At 49.2% G+C, this 18,400-nt stretch overlaps 1 protein-coding gene across 2 annotated transcripts in view; it reads left to right on the forward strand.

The window, feature by feature from the left end:
* Window positions 1–1,268: 1,268 nt before the first annotated feature.
* LOC141052407 (zinc finger FYVE domain-containing protein 26-like) overlaps window positions 1,269–18,400 on the forward strand; it is a 100,888-nt gene continuing 83,756 nt past the window's right edge. Inside the window, exons 1-3 of one of the 2 annotated variants that reach the window (XM_073549636.1) lie at window positions 1,269–1,413; window positions 1,524–1,700; window positions 15,033–15,279. In XM_073549636.1, coding sequence (XP_073405737.1) covers window positions 1,336–1,413; window positions 1,524–1,700; window positions 15,033–15,279 — 502 coding nt within the window. In that variant the 5' untranslated portion in view covers window positions 1,269–1,335. The remainder of the gene's footprint in view (window positions 1,414–1,523; window positions 1,701–15,032; window positions 15,280–18,400) is intronic. The other variant, XM_073549635.1, reaches the window with a different exon arrangement.

Below are 18,400 nucleotides of genomic sequence, written 5' to 3' on the forward strand. Positions count from 1 at the left end.
TCTCTCTTTCTCTCTCTTTCTCTTTCTCTCTCTTTCTCTTTCTCTCTCTCTCTCTCTCTTTCTCTCTCTTTCTCTTTCTCTCTCTCTCTCTCTCTTTCTCTCTCTTTCTCTTTCTCTCTCTCTCTCTTTCTCTCTCTCTTTCTCTTTCTCTTTCTTTCTCTCTTTCTCTCTTTCTTTCTCTCTTTCTTTCTCTCTTCTCTTTCTCTCTCTTTCTCTCTCTCTTTCTCTCTCTCTTTCTCTCTCTCTTTCTCTCTTTCTCTCTCTCTCTCTTTCTCTCTTTCTCTCTCTCTTTCTCTCTTTCTCTCTCTCTCTCTCTCCTTCCTTTTCCAGGCACGGTTTCCTTTAAATTCTACCTTATCCGGATCCATCAAAACAACGGTCCGGTGCCACCCGTTTCTTTCAATCCGCCAACGGATCCGTTTTCCGCCATTTTAGCAGATTTAGACTGACCTAAAAATGGATGTGTGAAACAGGCCTTACTGGGGGTGGTGGCTGCGGTGTAGCGGGGACCCAGGGTCCCTGCTGTAGGAAGCAGGAGTGGATTGATGCCGCAGGCTGGGATGAGGGGGTGTTTCTGATGTGCAGCGCGTTGCTGCGGGTGTCAGGTGCTGCTGCACGGGTGTCTGGCGGTGCTTCCATATGCTGCTGCTCGTGTCTCTGGTGCTGCAGGGGTGTCCAGCGGTGCTACCTGTGTCTCAGGTGCTACTGCGTGTTTCTCCGGTTCCGCTGATGCTCTGCTGACATTTTGGGAAAGGCCAGAGCTCCTGCAGTTCCATGGTTTCCTGTGCGGTGGACTCTGGGGAAAATGGCTGCCTGGGAGAGGCGCATGCGCAGATGGAGATCTCGGCACCAAGATCTCGGGAGATGAGATTGAATTGCTGAGATCTCATTTCCCGAGATCTTGGTGCCGAGATATCCATCTGCTCATGCGTCGGCCCCCAGCGGCCATTTTTCTGGAGTCGACCGCACAGGAAATCATGGAACTGCGGTGGCTCTGGCCTTTTACAAAGTGTCGGCAGCGCCCCCGCGGCACCAGAGACACCTGCAGCAGCAGCACCGGACACTCCCGCATCGCCAAAACACCCCCTCATCCCAGTCTGTGGCCTGCAACAACGGTTTCGGTAAGGTATATCCACATTATAAGACACACCCCCATTCCCCCCCCCCCCCCCCCCCAAAATCCCTGTAGAAAAAGAGAAAAAATCGAGAATGCAAAAAAATAAATTGCGCACTCCTGAAAGGGGTTAGCGGAGATGTGATCATTTGCATTTACTATGTAATCTATTGTAGGATTATTTGCTGTGCGAGGACTGGGGAGTTTTTTATCCGATACCTATGGATCTTCTCATAAACTTATACCACGAGCATCTGTTACATCTACTGGGAAATAAGGACACAGAGGGATCTGTGCAGGTAACTGATCTTCACGTTGTTACGTCTCCTGCAGATAGTTTTCTTTTAGGAGCTTGTAGGGCAGTGTGAGAGCAATGGTAACCTTTCCCTCTTGTGATTTGTCTTTACAGCTGCTGAAGAGAGTTGAGGACCACAATCTCCGTTTATCCATCACAGAGCAAGCACTGCAGCAGAATCCGGGCATATTCGCCAGTCATTTCTTATCAGAGTACTTGATGGCCCATTTTTCAGATAATCTCCTGGAGATGCGTTGTAATGAGATTAGGAATATATTCTTGGGATCTCAGGTAAAGTGATTAGTGTAAAAACGGGAGACTGCTCTATTTTCCCACGACTCTTTGGCCACTGGTTGGGAGCTTGAAGAACCTCCTTGGCTGACGCTTCCTGGCTTCTCTTCTGTCATCATTGCCACATGATACATATGTAACGTTACACCAGGTTGAAGAATCAACAGGATATGTGGGTGCTGTCATTATAGAGGACAGTTTTCAGGGCTTCCATTCAGCGGCCAATAGATTGGGTCCAGTGAACTGATTATCACCTCTACTGACTAATTAATGGGATATATGCACAATCCCGGAAAAATGTTACGTTTTGGTCCACAATCTGGACCTTCTTTAGTCAAAACGGGTTAGTCCCATCACTGATTGGCAGCTTGCTGACAATGTCCACAGGAAGCTGCCAGTCAGGTGTGGGTAGGGCTATACACTTAGGCATGTACTCCCCCTTTGATGCGGGCTCCGGCTTTCAGCATGCACCTTTTCCGGCACATAAGAACTGATCTGATAAGCCGTTATGTGCCCCTGACAGACACTAGTGCAATTTCTGACAGCGGCATGTAACACAAGTTCACAGGAAGCGGGTAACATACCATGCCCATCTATGCCACTGTCACATGATCGCGGGGTGCAAAGGGTCCAAAGACCCGTGTGCTTGTGATTGCAGATTCAGCATCAGGAAACAGGGTGTAAGTTCACCCTGCTTTCCCATATCAGGCGGCTGAGTGAGCAATGTGGTAGTGTCCACATCGCAACTCTCAGGACCGCAGGCAGGACATTTCCCCTATCACCCTCGGGTGCTATGGGCTGATGACGGTGGCCGGTCCTAGCCAGTTCACCTCCTCACCCTTCTCCCGGGACAGGGCTGAGAGGAAGACGACGGTCACCAGCGGTTACATTCCTCCTTCCAGCAAGAAATGGCGCCATCTTCTGCACTATAGGGATATGGTGCGGGTACAGAAGACTTTTCATCTTCGCCACGACAGCACCCACTGAGAGAGGGGATCCGCCCCAGGAACAGGAAACCTACAGAGAGATAAATGGGGCGGTCCCCCTCGCTCCCTCAGTTTGGTTTCCTGTTCCTAGGAAGGAACCCGCAGAAGAGGATACCTGGTCTGGTAGCCGCCTGCGTGCATAATATGAGCAGCAGGGGCCCCAGGACTGGAGGCAGCGTCGGGCGGAGAGGTGATGTTTCCCCCCCCCCCATAGCTGGTAATGCGGGTGAGGCCGGGGGTAAGAAGGTGCCAAGGCTCACTGAGGGGACAGGGGCGTATACCCCCCCCCCAGGAAGGGGACGAACGCATTACACAATGCCATTAGGCATATCAGGGACCCCCCTCCCCCCGAGGGAAGCAGAAGAGCCTGAGCGTTTGTGCCAGGCAGCGCTACCGGAGGTCATACCTGGAGGGGTTAACGTGTGGGCCCGTGGTGTCACTGTCGGGGCCGCTGCATCAGCGCTTCCAGCGGCGCTCCCAGGCAGGCAACCCGGAAGTAAGGGTATGGAGGCCTTCCGGGATCAGTGCAGGAGGCGGCGCTCGCGGGAGAATGCCCGCGCATGCGCAGAAGGGGCTAAAAAAAAAAAATTGGAGGATGAAAAAAAAAAGTGGAAAGGCTATAAAAAGAAGCCACGGAGGCAGCGCCAGTGCGCAGTCATGTCATCCATAGATGACCCAGCTTCGCTCCCGCTAAGTCAGCCAGTGGAATCCCCACATGGCAGCAGACAAAGCGGTGCTACAAGGAGAAGCAGCAGCACCAGAAGAAGTGGAAGCTCCAGGAAGGAATCTAGCGGACCTTCCAGGCAAGTTGAGCCCCTGGAGAAAAAACGGAAGGAGAAGAAATCATCCCACGCCTCGCCTCAGCCTGAGGCGCGGACCCCGCAGCCGGTAGTTTGCTGACGAGACTCACGGGTGAGTGTTTTTAGTCAGAATAAATAGCTGATGGCCTTCTTTTTTCTGGTCCATACCCCCCTTTTTTAGGCCAAAAGAACAGAGAAGGCGAAAAATAGAGAGTGTGCCTTATGTTCTCAGCCCCTCCCAGACGGCCACCCTAAAAGATTATGCCAAGCGTGTATTGAGGAGGCCTTACAGGAGGAATCCTCACGGAAGAAAGAGGATATCCGAGCGATAATTAGGGAAGAGCTACGGGCCTTGGGCAGCTCCAGTAGTCTGGGGGGTCACTCCTCCGTGAGACAGATAAGTTCACCGAGAGGAGGAGCTTCGCCGGCGTCAAAGTCGCCGTCAGAATCCGGGGAACTAGACTCTGATAGATCCCAGGAATACCCTTCCTCAGAGGACGAGGAGCAGGTGTGTTTCCCTACGGACAGCGTCAGTAACTTAGTTAAGTCTGTCCGAAATACCATGGGGCTACCAGAGAGTAAGGACCCCAAGACTCCACAAGACATAATGTTTGCAGGCATTTCCCGTAGAAAGGTCCGAGCATTCCCAGTGGTCCCAGCTATAAAAAAGCTGGTGAAAAGGGAGTGGGAAAAACAGGGGCAGAGAACCTTCCTCCCCTTAACGTCAAAGCGTAAATATCCATTTGACAATGAGGAATTGACAGCTTGGTCGAGAGCCCCCAAAGTGGATGCGGCGGTGGCCTCTACCTCTCGTAGATCCTCCCTGCCAGTAGAGGATTCAGGAACTTTGGCTGACTCATTAGATCGTAAGACCGATATACTCCTTAAACGATCCTGGGAAGCATGTACGGCAGCTTTTAAGCCCGCAATAGCAGCCACGTGCACAGCAAGATCAATGTTGGTATGGCTGAATGACCTAGAGGACAATATGAAAAACGGAGTGGCCAGGAATAAACTCCTGTCCTCTATGCCCCTCATTAAAGGAGCAGCGGCCTTCCTCTCCGATTCCTCAGCGGACTCTCTCCGTTTATCGGCTAGAGCAGCAGGGCTAACCAATGCGGGCCGGCGGGCCTTATGGTTGAAGGGGTGGAAAGGGGACACGCAGACAAAAACTAAACTGTGTGCTATACCCTGCCAGGGTAAGTACCTATTTGGCACGGAACTGGACGAGATTTTAACAAAAGCGGGAGAGAGAAAAAAAGGTTTTCCTAACCCGTATATTCCCTTTAATAGTAGGTCCTACAGAAAGCCGCCGTTTGGCAAAAAGACTTTAAACCCCAGGATTGCTGGGGAAATAAGGACCCCAAACAGAGGGGCAATCTATTTGGGAAGCGTCCCTTCAGAGGAGACAGGTTCCGCTAATACCAGTACACCGGTAGGTGGCAGACTACTGGAATTCAGCCACCAATGGGGGAAGGTAACATCGAACCCATGGGCCATTGATATCGTCTCATCGGGCCTAAAACTAGAATTTGTTCGGCATCCACCGAACTTCTTCCTATTGACTTCCATGAAGTCCCAGATACAGCAGGAAGCACTGGAGATGGAGATTGCAGTATTACTAACTAAACAGGTCCTCATAGAGGTCCCAGAGGACGAAGAAGGAATGGGCTTTTATTCTCCTCTATTTTTAGTCCCAAAACCAGATGGCTCTTTTAGGACCATAATAAATTTAAAGAAGCTTAATACCTTCTTAAGGCTGAGGCCATTTAAGATGGAGTCAATAAATTCTGCAATAAAACTTTTGTTTCCCAGGTGTTACATGGCAGTCTTGGACCTAAAGGATGCCTATTACCATCTACCCATATACCGAGAGCACCAGAAGTTCCTGCGGGTAGCGGTTTGGTTCAAGGGTCGGATTCAGCATTTCCAGTTTGTGGCAATGCCATTCGGGCTATCCATGGCTCCTCGGGTATTTACCAAATTGATGCTGGAAGTGATGTCGTATGTAAGGCTGAATGACACACTAGTGGTCCTTTACTTGGACGACCTGCTCGTAGTAGGGAATTCTGTTTCTCAGTGCAAAACAAGAATGGCTAAGATTATCTCATCCCTACAAACGCTAGGGTGGCTAATCAACTGGGAGAAGTCCAGACTAGAACCAGTTACCTGTCAGAGGTTCCTAGGCCTGCAAGTAGATTCTGTAAGTCAGAAGTGGTTTCTACCAGACGCTAAAGCAGTGGCCATAATCAAGATACAGAATACTACAGGAAGACCCGTAATATCATTGAGACAGGGTATGTCCTTGCTGGGGTCCCTGATATCGTGCATCCCAGCGGTGCAATGGGCCCAGTTCCACTCTAGAACACTACAGTGGGCTATTCTGCAGGAAACAGAGAGACTGCAGGGGTGGTTGGAAGGGAGGATGTCCCTATCGCCAGAAGTTGTTAAATCCCTAAAGTGGTGGTTAAATCCTACCAATTTGTCTAAGGGAGTGCAATGGTGGGTAACTCCCTCCAAGGTGCTCACCACGGATGCTAGCCCCTTGGGTTGGGGGGCCCACCTGGAGGAGCACATGATACAAGGCCAGTGGCGTAAACATGAGATAGAAACCTCCTCTAATGTAAAGGAGCTAAAAGCAATTTACTATGTGATATCTCAATTTCTCCCGCAGTTAAGAGGAACCCACGTGAGAATCCAGACAGACAATACCACCGCAGTGGCCTATATAAACCGACAGGGAGGTACGCGGTCGGGACCGTTGATGTCTATCGCGGAAGAGATCCTAGAGATAGCCGAGGTACATCTTCACTCCTTGTCGGCACTCCACATAAGAGGAGTAGACAACTCTCAAGCAGACTATCTCAGTCGCCAGGTCCTATATCAGGGCGAGTGGGTCCTCAGCAGGCACGTCTTCGAGACAGTAGCGACAGAATGGGGCAGACCAGAGATAGACCTGTTTGCCACCAGAGCCAACAGACGCGTAAAGAAGTTCGCTTCGCTCTACAGGTCAGACAACCCAGACATTCTAAATGCCCTCCAAGCACCCTGGGCATTCAGGCTAGCCTATGCCTTCCCTCCAATGGTTCTACTTCCAACAGTAGTCAGGAAAATAAGACAAGAGAGGGCGAGGGTCATCTTGATAGCCCCGTTTTGGCCCAAAAGGCCGTGGTTTTCATGGCTGAGAGCCATGTCAATAACCGACCCGTGGATCCTGCCGCTGCACCAGGATCTTCTCTCGCAGGGACCCTGCTACCATCCACAGGCCAAATCCCTACACCTAGCGGCCTGGAATTTGAAAGGGAACTATTGAAGCAGAAGGGCTTTTCGGAAAACCTGATTAATACCCTGCTACAAAGTAGGAAAGAGTCTACTACAAGAATATACGCTAAGGTGTGGAGAAAATTCCTGGCCTTTCACCCAGCAGAACTAGCCGGTGAAGTACCCATTACGCCCATCTTAGAGTTTCTTCAAAGAGGCCGAGAATTGGGCCTTTCAGTTAATACTCTAAAGGTCCATATATCGGCCCTAGGAGCCCTATTTAACTATAACGTGGCAGCAAATAGATGGGTAAACCGTTTTGTTTCAGCTTGTCAACGATCAGAACCGGTGCATATTCCTCGGCTTCCGGCATGGAACCTTACTCTGGTTTTGGATGCCTTTACTCAGGCCCCGTTTGAGCCCATAAAGTCGGCATCAGTGAAGTGCCTCTCATTGAAAACTGCTACACTAGTAGCTTTAGTATCAGCTAGAAGAGTAAGTGATCTTCATGCTCTATCAGTAGACCCTCCGTTCCTGTCAATAACACGAGACAGACTGATTTTGAAGACAGACCCGTCCTACCTTCCCAAACGGGCAACTAAATTTCATAGGTCTCAGGAGATATGCCTACCTTCCTTCTATGAGAACCCGTCAAACCAGGACGAGGTGAAATATCACACCTTAGATGTGAGGAGAGCTGTACTAGCCTACCTTGATAGGACCAGTCCCTGGAGGCAGAGTAGGTCTCTTTTTGTCTCCTTCCAGGGCAACAGAAAGGGGTCTGGAGTTACAACAGGCACATTATCCAGGTGGATTAGAGATGCGATCACAATGGCATATTTGGCAAAAGGAGAAGACCCTCCGCTGGGGATTAAGGCACACTCTACCAGAGCCATATCATCCTCCTGGGCCGAGAGAGCAAACGTCCCAATTGAACAAATATGTAAGGCTGCAACCTGGTTTTCTCCATCTACCTTCTATAGTCACTATAGACTAGATTTGTCCTCTACAGAGGATTTGACCTTTGGTAGATCGGTCCTTAACACGGTGTGCCCTCCCAAGTGATTATCTCTGTAAATCTCTCAGTGGGTGCTGTCGTGGCGAAGAGGAAAAACCGGATTACTTACCGGTAATACTCTCTTGTAGAGTCCACGACAGCACCCGCTCACTTCCCTCCCGTAAAAAAATTTTTCACACATGGGTCTCCTTTGGTGGTGGAGATTGTAATTAGAATTTAATATATGATTAAACTTAGCGAATGTAAAGGCTATAGGGGTAAGATATATGAATCGCCCAAACAAAATGACTAAAACATGTATGGCGGTTCCTCCGTTGTTCTCGGTAATACAAACTGAGGGAGCGAGGGTGACCGCCCCATTTATCTCTCTGTAGGTTTCCTGTTCCTGGGGCGGATCCCCTCTCTCAGTGGGTGCTGTCGTGGACTCTACAAAAGAGTATTACCGGTAAGTAATCCGGTTTTCGCGCCCAGCGGCCTGCTCTCTATTCGTGGGCCCCTACGGTCACCATCCTCAGGGACATCAGGTAAGCTGTCTGAATGTCCCCTACAGCCCCGCATTCACCTGGACCTATGCTGACCCCCTCAGTACCGCAGCGTGACACAGGCATCTAGTAGCAGTCACTGGGGGAGCTTGGCCCCTGTTTGAGTCTTCCACCCTGCGTTCTGTTCACATGGCAGTTTTCAGGACTGGCTCCTATAATAGCCGGTTTGAATTTCCCGCCCCCTTGTCCCCCGGGCGCGCGTCTCCCCTGCCATCGCTCTGCTCTGAGGGAGTTCACCGGTGTTTCTTCTCGGCGGGCAGCAGTTACCTTCTTTCATATGTCTGCAGCATCGCGCGCGCCGGGTACGCCGTCCGACATTAGCCTCAGGGGGAGAAGCGCTTTAACTTTCACTTTCACTTTGGCAAAGCTTCTTCCTCCTCTCTGCGCGCGCTTTATTCGCGCCTTTTTCAGCCCATCACGGGGCTGCTTTCTCTTCAGCGCCATCAGTCTCTCCCTCTAGCCGCGCCCCCCCTCTGTCTTCATCCAATCACGCGGCTCAGCCGTTAAGCTCCGCCCACCGCTAGCGTTTTTCTGGCATTTCTGAGATCACTTTCTCTCCCTTCTCCGGATCTCTTCTTGGGGGACACAAGGTGTTTGCTCCGCATCTGAACCTCGGTAGGCTCAGCACTGCTATAGTTTGACGCTAGCTTAGCTTCCCACGGCAGTTCCCTGTTAGCTTAGTGCTACTGCCGCATAGACTTATGCCCAACTCTGCAAGGGCTCTCTGTTCCAGACCCACCGCTATTCACTACGCCTGCGCGCGCTGTAAAAAGAAGTGGGCATCAGGTCAGTCATCTCCTTTCTGCCCGTCTTGCTGCCCTTCCGCCATGTCTGCCCCCCCCCCCCCCCCCCAGGAGCACTCCGAGTCCCGAAATGAGAGCACGCCACCCTCTAAGTGGGCCGTTGCAATATCTCAGTCAGTCTCTGATTTGACTAAAGTCTCTCAGTCTCTGGTCCAGGTCTTAGAACGGTTACCTCAGCTATCTACAGCCACCTGTGCGCCGATCGCCCCTCACAGTGAGTCGCCTGCACCCGACCGCGACCTTCAAGCAGACAGGCCAGGTAGAGATTCTAGGAAGTGGGCTCTGTCTGGCTCTTCTTCCAGCTCGCAAGGTTCTTCTGCTTCACCCAGGCTACGCTCCTCGTCTCCCTCATCAGCAGACCATAGGTCAGACGATGATTCCCAATCCGGATCTGACTCAGAGGCGGACAACATGGCTAGAACTCGGGACATGGTAGATAGTCTCATATCAGCTATCTTCCAAACTCTCAAAATAAAGGAAGATAAGGCACCTCCTCAGGAATGCTCTGTCTCTTTTAAGCGAGCGAGGCCTCCCCCTCGAACCTTTCCTAATCACAAGGAGTTCGACACCTCCTTAACCAATCACTGTGAACACCCTGAGAAACGTTTTTCAGGCCGCAAGTACTTAGATGTGCTATATCCCTTCGAGGCGGATCTAGTCACGAAATGGACCAAAGCTCCTGAGGTACATCCTCCAGTTTCCCATCTTTCCTCTAAGACTGTTCTATCCCTCCCGGACGGAGCTTCGCTTAAAGATCCGATGGACAGGCAAATAGAATCTCTGGCTAAGTCAATTTTTGAGGCATCCTGCGCCTCCCTCTATCCTATTTTCGCCTCCGCCTGGGTGGCCAAGGTTATTTCAGCTTGGGGAAAAATTCTTCTCAAGGGCATCTTAGCGGCAGCACCTCAGGACGAGCTGGCAGATTTGGCAGATCAAATTAATCATTCAGGTAAATACCTTTTGGCCGCCTCCTTGGACGCGGCTGGGTGTGTAGCAAGAGCTAGCAGCATCATAGTAGCCATACGCCGCATCCTTTGGTTGAAGTCGTGGAGTGCGGACACCACCTCTAAAAAGTCGCTCACCAACCTGGCTTTTTACGGCTCTAGGCTCTTTGGCGCCAAGCTGGATCAGATAATTTCGGATGCCACTGGTGGTAAAAGTACCTCTCTTCCTCAGTCCCGGCCTAGAAGGTTTTTCAACAAAAAGGCTGCTCGGCCGTTTAGGTCCTTTCGCCTCTTCGCTTCCACAGAAGGTTCATCCCAGCAGGACCAGCCCTCCGCTTCCAGGGACCGGAGGAAACCATCATATAAACCCGCTCCCCGCTGGAGGTCAAGAGACCAGCCCACCAGGTCTTCAGGCTCCTGGTCCGGCAGATTTTCCTCTAAGTGACGGGTCACCCCCACCTGGAAATTCTTCCAGGGTGGGAGGCAGACTTTCCTTTTTCAAGGACGCTTGGCTGTCTGTTGTCGACGACACTTGGGTCAGGGAAATCACCACTTCCGGTTACAAAATCGAATTTTCTTCCCTCACAAATAGTTGCTTCTTCCTGTCTCGACCCCCAAGACAGCGGTCCCAGATTCCAGGGTTCCTTCAGGCCGTCTCCTCCCTTCTTTCCGCCGGGGTTGTCGTCCCCGTTCCTTCAAACGAGCGGTTTTCATGGTTCTACTCAAATCTCTTCGTAGTCCCGAAAAAAGACGGCTCTCTTCGTCCAATTTTGGTTCTCAAGTTGCTCAACCGCCATGTGAGGGTCCTCCACTTCAAGATGGAGTCCCTGCGCTCGGTAATAGCCTCGATGGAACCCGGAGAGTTCCTCTGCTCTGTCGACATACAGGATGCCTACCTCCACATCCCTATTTGTCTGCAACATAAGAGATTCCTCCGCTTTGCGATTCAGGACAATCACTATCAGTTCGCGGTCCTTCCCTTCGGCCTGGCCTTCGCTCCCCGTGTCTTTACGAAAGTAATGGCAACAGTCATGGCCATCCTTCGATCCAGGGGGATTCTCATCATCCCTTATCTGGACGATCTCCTGATCAAGGGCTCATCCCCCAAGACTGTCTTCAAAGTCTTCAGATAACCCTGGATGCTCTCGGATGGATAGTCAACAAGCAGAAGTCCATCCTGCACCCTACCCAGCGTCTGACCGGGCATGGAATTCGACACGAATGTAGCCCGGGTGTTTCTACCGAGGGACAAGTTTTCAACCCTTTGCAAGGGAATCCGATCCCTAAAACGCTCGAGGATCATGCCCCTTCGGTCCTGCATGAGGGTCCTGGGGAAGATGATAGCTTCCATGGAAGCAGTGCCTTTCGCACAATTTCACTCTCGCCCTCTCCAGCTGTTCCTCCTTTCAGTCTGGGACAAGACTTCGTTTTCTCTGGACCGCCCCATTCTCCTTCCGCTCAGAGTCAGACAATCGCTGACTTGGTGGACTTTGCCGGCGTCAGTCCTTTCTTCTGCCTCAGTGGCAAGTCATCACCACCGATGCCAGTCTCCTGGGATGGGGGGCGGTTTACCATCGGAAAACGGCCCAAGGGAGCTGGAACGCCCAGGAGGCTCTTCTTCCCATCAACCTTCTGGAGATCAGAGCAATCTTCCTTGCTCTCCTTCGTTGGCAGCCTCTCCTCGTAGGCAAACCAGTCCGCATTCAGGCAGACAACGCCACGGCCGTGGCGTACATAAACCACCAGGGCGGTACTCACAGCAGGCAGGTAATGTCTGAAGTGGCAAGGATACTGCGTGGGGCAGAGCGTTACGTTCCGGCGATCTCCGCCATTCACATTCCAGGGGTGGAGAATTGGGCAGCCGACTTCTTAAGTCGCCAGGGTCTAGCGTCAGGCTAATGGTCCCTTCATCCCACAGTCTTCAATCAGATATGCCAGCGTTGGGGCACCCCGAACGTCGATCTCATGGCATCTCGGATGAACAACAAAGTTCCTCTTTGTAGCCAGGTCCAGGGATCCTCTAGCCGTCGGTTGCGACGCCCTGGTAATTCCGTGGTCCCAGTTCCAACTGCCTTACCTGTTTCCTCCCCTTGCCCTAATCCCAAGGGTGGTCAAAAAGATAACGTCAGAGGGCATCCCAGTCATTCTGGTGGCTCCAGACTGGCCAAGACGTCCTTGGTACGTGGAGTTGGTGAACATGCTCGCGGACATCCCCTGGAGGCTTCCAGACCGTCCAGATCTTCTCTCACAAGGCCCCCTTACCACCAGAATTCTCAGTCTCTGAGTTTAATGGCATGGCCGTTGAGGCCGCAATTCTGAGAGAATCAGGGTTTTCCAGCCGGGTCATTCAAACCATGATCAAGAGCTAGGAAGCCAGCCTCCTCCCGCATTTACCATAGGTACTGGAAGGCATTTTTCCGTTGGTGTGATGATAACGATGTTTTTCCATTGTCGTTCTCCATTCCATCCATACTTGGCTTCCTCCAGTCCGGTTTGGATGCGGGCCTGTCTCTCAGTACCCTCAAAGGTCAGGTGTCTGCCCTGGCAATCCTCTTCCAGAAGGATCTGGCTTCCTTACCGCAGGTGAAGACTTTTCTCCAAGGAGTCGCCCATGTGGCTCCTCCTCATCATTCTCCGATAGATCCGTGGGATCTCGTTCTTGGCGCTCTCCAAAAGGCGCCGTTCGAACCAATCTATGACATTCCTCTGTCCCTTCTCTCATGGAAGGTGGCTTTTCTAATCGCCATTACATCCACCAGGAGTGTTTCTGAGCTGGCGGCTTTATCCTGTCGTTCCCCATACCTAATCCTCCACCAAGATAAGGTCGTTCTCAGGCCAGTTCCTTCCTTCCTTCCAAAGGTGGTATCCCCCTTTCACATTAACGAAGATATCGTCCTTCCATCATTTTGTCCTGCGCCTGCTCATCCTCTGGAAAAGTCGCTCCACAAACTGGATGTAGTGAGAGCCTTGTGTGTCTACCTTGCCAGGACCGCTTCTTTTCGCCAATCCGATTCCCTGCTTGTCATCTCTGAAGGTCGCCGGAAAGGGCTTCCGGCATCCAAATCCACGATTGCTCGCTGGATTCGTTCTACCATTCTGAAGGCCTACCGACTTCAGGAAAAACGGCCCCCTCCGGGAGTGAGAGCCCACTCCACCCGGGCCGTAGTGGCTTCTTGGGCTTTGCGACACCAGGCTTCGGCCTTACAACTTTGCAGAGCTGCGACCTGGTCGTCTTTGCACACCTTTGCGAGGTTCTATAGGGTTCATACCCAGGCCTCGTCTGATGCAGCTCTTGGTAGGAAGGTTCTGCAGGCGGCGGTAGCACATCGACCGACATGAGCCCTTCCTTCTTTCGTTCCTTTATGGCTGTTCCCATCCTCGGGACTGCTTTAGAATGTCCCATGGTAATCTGTGTCCACCCAATAAGGCGATAAAAAAAGAGGGATTTTGGGTTCTTACCGTAAAATCTCTTTCTTGGAGCCTTCATTGGGGGACACAGCACCCTCCCTGTTTAAGTTGTACCGTGTTGGGTCTTCGAGTCCCTTGTTGGGTTAGTACATATGTTGATATTTTTTGGTTGCTTCTCCTACTACTTTCTCACCAACTGAGGTACTTGGTGCCTGTCGGTGGGTGTATACTCCCGGGGAGGAGCTAAGTTTTTTGTTTTGCATAGTGTCAGCCTCCTAGCAGCAGCAGCATGCACCTATGGTAATCTGTGTCCCCCAATGAAGGCTCCAAGAAAAAGATTTTACGGTAAGAACCCAAAATCCCTCTTTTGCCCTATTCAGAATAAAAAAAATTAAAAAAAATATATACGTTTGGTATCGCTGGGTTCGGAATCGCCCGATCTATCATAACATAAAGTAAATTAATCCGATCAGTAAACTGCGTAACGAGAAAAAAATCAAAACTCCAGAATTACGTTTTTATTTTGGTCACCGCAACATTGGAATAAAATGAAATAGCAGGAGATCAAAACATATCTATCCCAAATTGGTAGAAATAAAAGGCACCACGGCATGGAAAAATAAGACCTCACCAGATTCTGAAAAATGGAGATGCTACAAGTCTCGGATAATGGTGTGTTTTTGTTTTTTTTGTTTTTTTAACAAACATTATTTTATTTTTTTCACTGCCTAAATTAAAAAGAATATTTAGAATTGAGAGTCCTCAGTGGTTGATACCTTTTAATGGCAAACTGAAAAGATGGTAACAAATTGCAAGCTTTCGAGACTACGCAGGTCTCTTCATCAGGCTGGACCTGCGTAGTCTCGAAAGCTTGCAATTTATTACCGTCTTTTCAGTTAGCCATTAAAAGGTATCAACCACTGAGGACTCTCAATTCTAAATATTCTTCTATCTACTGGCTAACACGGTACAAAGATATATATCTTTCCTGTAAATTGAAAAGAACCTTTTATATGTTTGGTATCTGTGAACTCGTAATGACCTGGGAAATCATAATGTCTGGTCAGTTTTAGCATATAGTGAACATAGGGGGAAAAAAAAATTGTGGAATTGCACTTTGTTTTTGCAATTTAATCGCATCTTTCCCTGTTTTCCAGTGCACGATATAGTAAAATCAATGCTGCTGTTCAAAAGTGCAACTTGTCCTGCAAAAAGCAAGCCCTCACTTATCATTATTGACAGAAAAATAAAAGGTTTTGGCTTTGGGGAAAAAGGGAGGGAAAAGCGAAAACTGAAAATCCCAAGGTCGTGAAGGGGTTAGCCCTAGGACAACCAACAATTAACAGTACAAAGTGAATGATCCCCTCCCTGTATTCTTCTGGCTGATAGGGATTAAAGCTCAATAATGTTTTTTTTTTTTTTTTTTCCCTGGGAAAATCCATTTAAACCAAATATCCAGCTTCTAAAACCATGGCATTTGTAGGTCCAGCACAGTTGTAAATGTTGATTGTAGCTGCTCTTAACTCTGTTGCCTAATATGACTTCTTAAAGGCTAACCACTTTCTTTCAGGTATTACTGGCACTTCCTGAGTTGGCTCATTCGGACTATGAACATCTCATGTCCAGCCCGTTACTGATAGTCGAGCAGTTGCTAATGAACATGAAGATAGAGTGGGTATCGGTTGCCATAAAGACCTTGCAGCAGCTTCTTATTGAGCCAGATTTCACCTTTTCAGTTGAAGATGTGGACACGTTGCTGTGCACTTATGCTAGCAAAGCCTTAGACATCCCGTTCTCTTTCAGAGAAAAACGCACTGGTTAGTTTCTACTTTTGTGAATCATTTGGGAACCCGCTGGGATAAATTATCCTGATGATATACAGTGGCTTGTATTAAGTATTAACCCTCACTTTACATTTTTTGTGTTTTGCTACTGTACAACCTGGAATTTCATATATTTTTTGAGGGTTTGTATCAATTCATGTAAAGAAAATGCCTACAATTGAGAACATTTTGTTTTATTTTTATTGTGAAGCAATAAACAAGTAGGATAAATTTACTGAAAACTTCAGTGTGTATAACTATTCACCCCCTAAACTCAGTACTTTGTAGAGCCTCCTTTTGTGGAAATTACAGCTGCAAGTCACTTTAAATAAGTGTCTATGTTGCTTTCCACATCTTGCCATTGGGATTTTTGCCCATTCATCAAGGCAAAACTGCTCCAGCTCCTTCAAGTTAGAAAGGTTCCTCTGTAACAGCAATCTTCAAGTGTGACCACAGATTCTCAATTGGTTTAAGTTCTGGGCTTTGACTAGGTCACTCCAAAACATTTACAGGTTTCCCCTTAAACCACTCAAGTGTTGCTTTAGCAATATGCTTTGGGTCATTGTCTTATTGGAAGGTGAACCCAGACTCAAATCACTGACAGACTGAAACAAGTTTTGCTCAAATATGTCCCTGTATTTCACACCATCCATTGGCCTTGTATCTGCTGCCAAAAAAAATCTCCACAGCATGATGCTGCCACCACCATGGTTCACTTTGGGGATGGTGTTCTTGGGGTGATGAGCTGTGTTGGTTTTTGCCGTTTTCCTTGTTGGCCAAAATTAAATTTTGGTCTTATTTGACCTCTGCACCTTCCTCCATATGTTTGGGGAGTCTCTCACATGCCAAAACTCAAGACAAGCTTTACATTTTTTTGTGTAAGTAAACACTTTTTCTAGCCACTCTTTCATAAAAGCCATCTCTATGGAGTGTACAGCTTGTGGTTGTATTCACAGATACTCGATTCTGTGCTTGGGAACTCTGCAGCTCCTTCAGCATTACCTTTTGTCTCTGTGTTGCCTCTCCAATTAATGCTCTTCTTGCCCGGGCTAAGCGTTTTGGGGGCGCAATCTCTTAGCAGGTTTGTTGTGTTACCTTGTTCTTTCCATTTGATAATAATGGATTTGATGGTGCTCCTTGGGATCATCAGAGATTGGGATTTTTTTTTATAGCCCAACCCTGACTTGTACTTCTCAACAACTTTATCCCTGACTTGTTTGGGGATCCCCTTGGTCTTCATGGTGGTGTTTGGAGATCCCCTCAGTCTTCATGGTGGTGTTTGGAGATCCCCTCGGTCTTTTATGTTGGTGATTGGAGATCTCCTCCGTCTTCGTGGTGTATTGTGACCAGAGCAGGGCAGTATTGCAAGTGGTACTTGAGGCAAAAAACAGTGTGTTTTGTTATCCTTTTTGGACTCCTTAGATGGAGACCTAGTGTACCCTTGAAAGTTATAGAGAAAGTGTATAGCATGTGCTGAGAAGGGGTTAAGCTCTCAGCTCCAGAGGATTTAGCTTACCCAGGTCCTGCTCGTGTCCCCAGGGAAGGTGTCTGTGTCCTCACTCCATGCAGCGCTTCTGTCAGCGCTGCTGTTCTGTGTGTCCCTGCTGTCAGTAAGCAGGCTCCCCAATCCTGCTCTGAGGTGTAGGAAAATGGCCGCCGAGAGCAGAAGGGGGCCTCTCGTTTAGGACGAGAAGTGCCAGAAGCATGGGTGGTGCCAAGCAAATCGCAGCCTAGGCCTACTGGAAGCCGGGGACTAAATTTATGAAGCCTGTCGGAAATGAACGCAGGCAGGGGCGCAAACCGATAGGGCCCAAAAACGGTGTAAAACACCGCTGGACACCAGGACACCACCCCCCTTCCCCCAAGGACAAGGACCCCTTCTGCATCTGGGTGGTGCCAGCCGCAGTCATACTCACAGACCAGGTGATGTAGCAGAGCTGGAGCTGCGGTGTTGCTGGTCATTGAACGCCCCCTCAATCCACCATCCCCTTAGCCAGGGGGGAGGAGAGGGACTTTTTGCCTCCTTCCATCATCCTCTTTCAATCAGTGGTGATGCAATGGGGGCTGCACGGACACCATGGTGGGGGCCTCTCTATATCCTTGGAACAGGGCACGTTGTCCGGCTATAGGCCTGGCTCCAGGAGAGGATACATAGGGGTGACTCCATGTGCTCGCCTGCTGCTGGTATCTGGGGTATGCTGGGGAGATCGGGACCGTGAAGGAACCGTCGCCCCTAAAGTGAGCTCAGGCATGACCCAGTCGCAGGAGAGGGTACGGGGAGGCGACACTCCGCGTTCTCGCCTGTTGATGATTCGGGGGAGATCGGACCCTTGAAAGGATCTGTCGCTTCCTTCATTCAGTTACAAAATAAAAATTTACAGAAAAATCAAAAGGGAAAATAAAAAAGTTGGGATCTGAAGCCAAAACCAAGTGCCTCCTACAGACACTAAGCAATAACTGGTTCAATTTGATCCAGCAGGAGGGTGTATACTGCAGAGAAAGAGTTAATCTTTCTGTGTTCACTTAGTGTCCTCCTAGTGGCAGCAGCATAACACCCATGGTCCTGTGTCCCCCAATGAGGCATAGGAGAAACTTATTTTCCACCATAATTTGCAAAATTAATCTTGTCTTGCCAAATCAGACAAGGTGATTTTCTAGATTTTTCTCATTTTGACTCATAGTTGTGTTATGATGTCAATTATAGGCCTCTCTCATCTTTTTAAGTGGGAAAACTTGCACAATTGCATGCCTACTACATACCTTTTTCCCCCACTGGTATGCACATGCCAACTTTTTAGTTATTTAAGCCCATAAATGTGATTTATTCCTATATTTTTCTCACTTCACCAACTTAGACTATTTTGTGCTGATGCATTACACACAAATCGGATTACAGAAATATTTACACACAGGATGTAATGTAACAAAATAGCTAAAAAGCCAAGAGAGGGTGAATACTTTCGCAAGCCACTGCAAGTATGGCGGCATACTGGACACGAGCATGTCTGGCGCTAGTTGTACAACTGTGTATTTTATATCTGGCATCTTCTAGGTTTACCTTTCCGTTGCCAATTTGTTCTTTCAATTTTTTCAGTCTCACTTTGTTTTTTTTTAT

The sequence above is a fragment of the Dendrobates tinctorius genome, unplaced genomic scaffold (genome assembly GCF_039654945.1).
Source record: "Dendrobates tinctorius isolate UK_male_01 unplaced genomic scaffold, ASM3965494v1 ptg000160l, whole genome shotgun sequence".
Classification (NCBI taxonomy): Eukaryota; Metazoa; Chordata; class Amphibia; order Anura; family Dendrobatidae; genus Dendrobates; species Dendrobates tinctorius.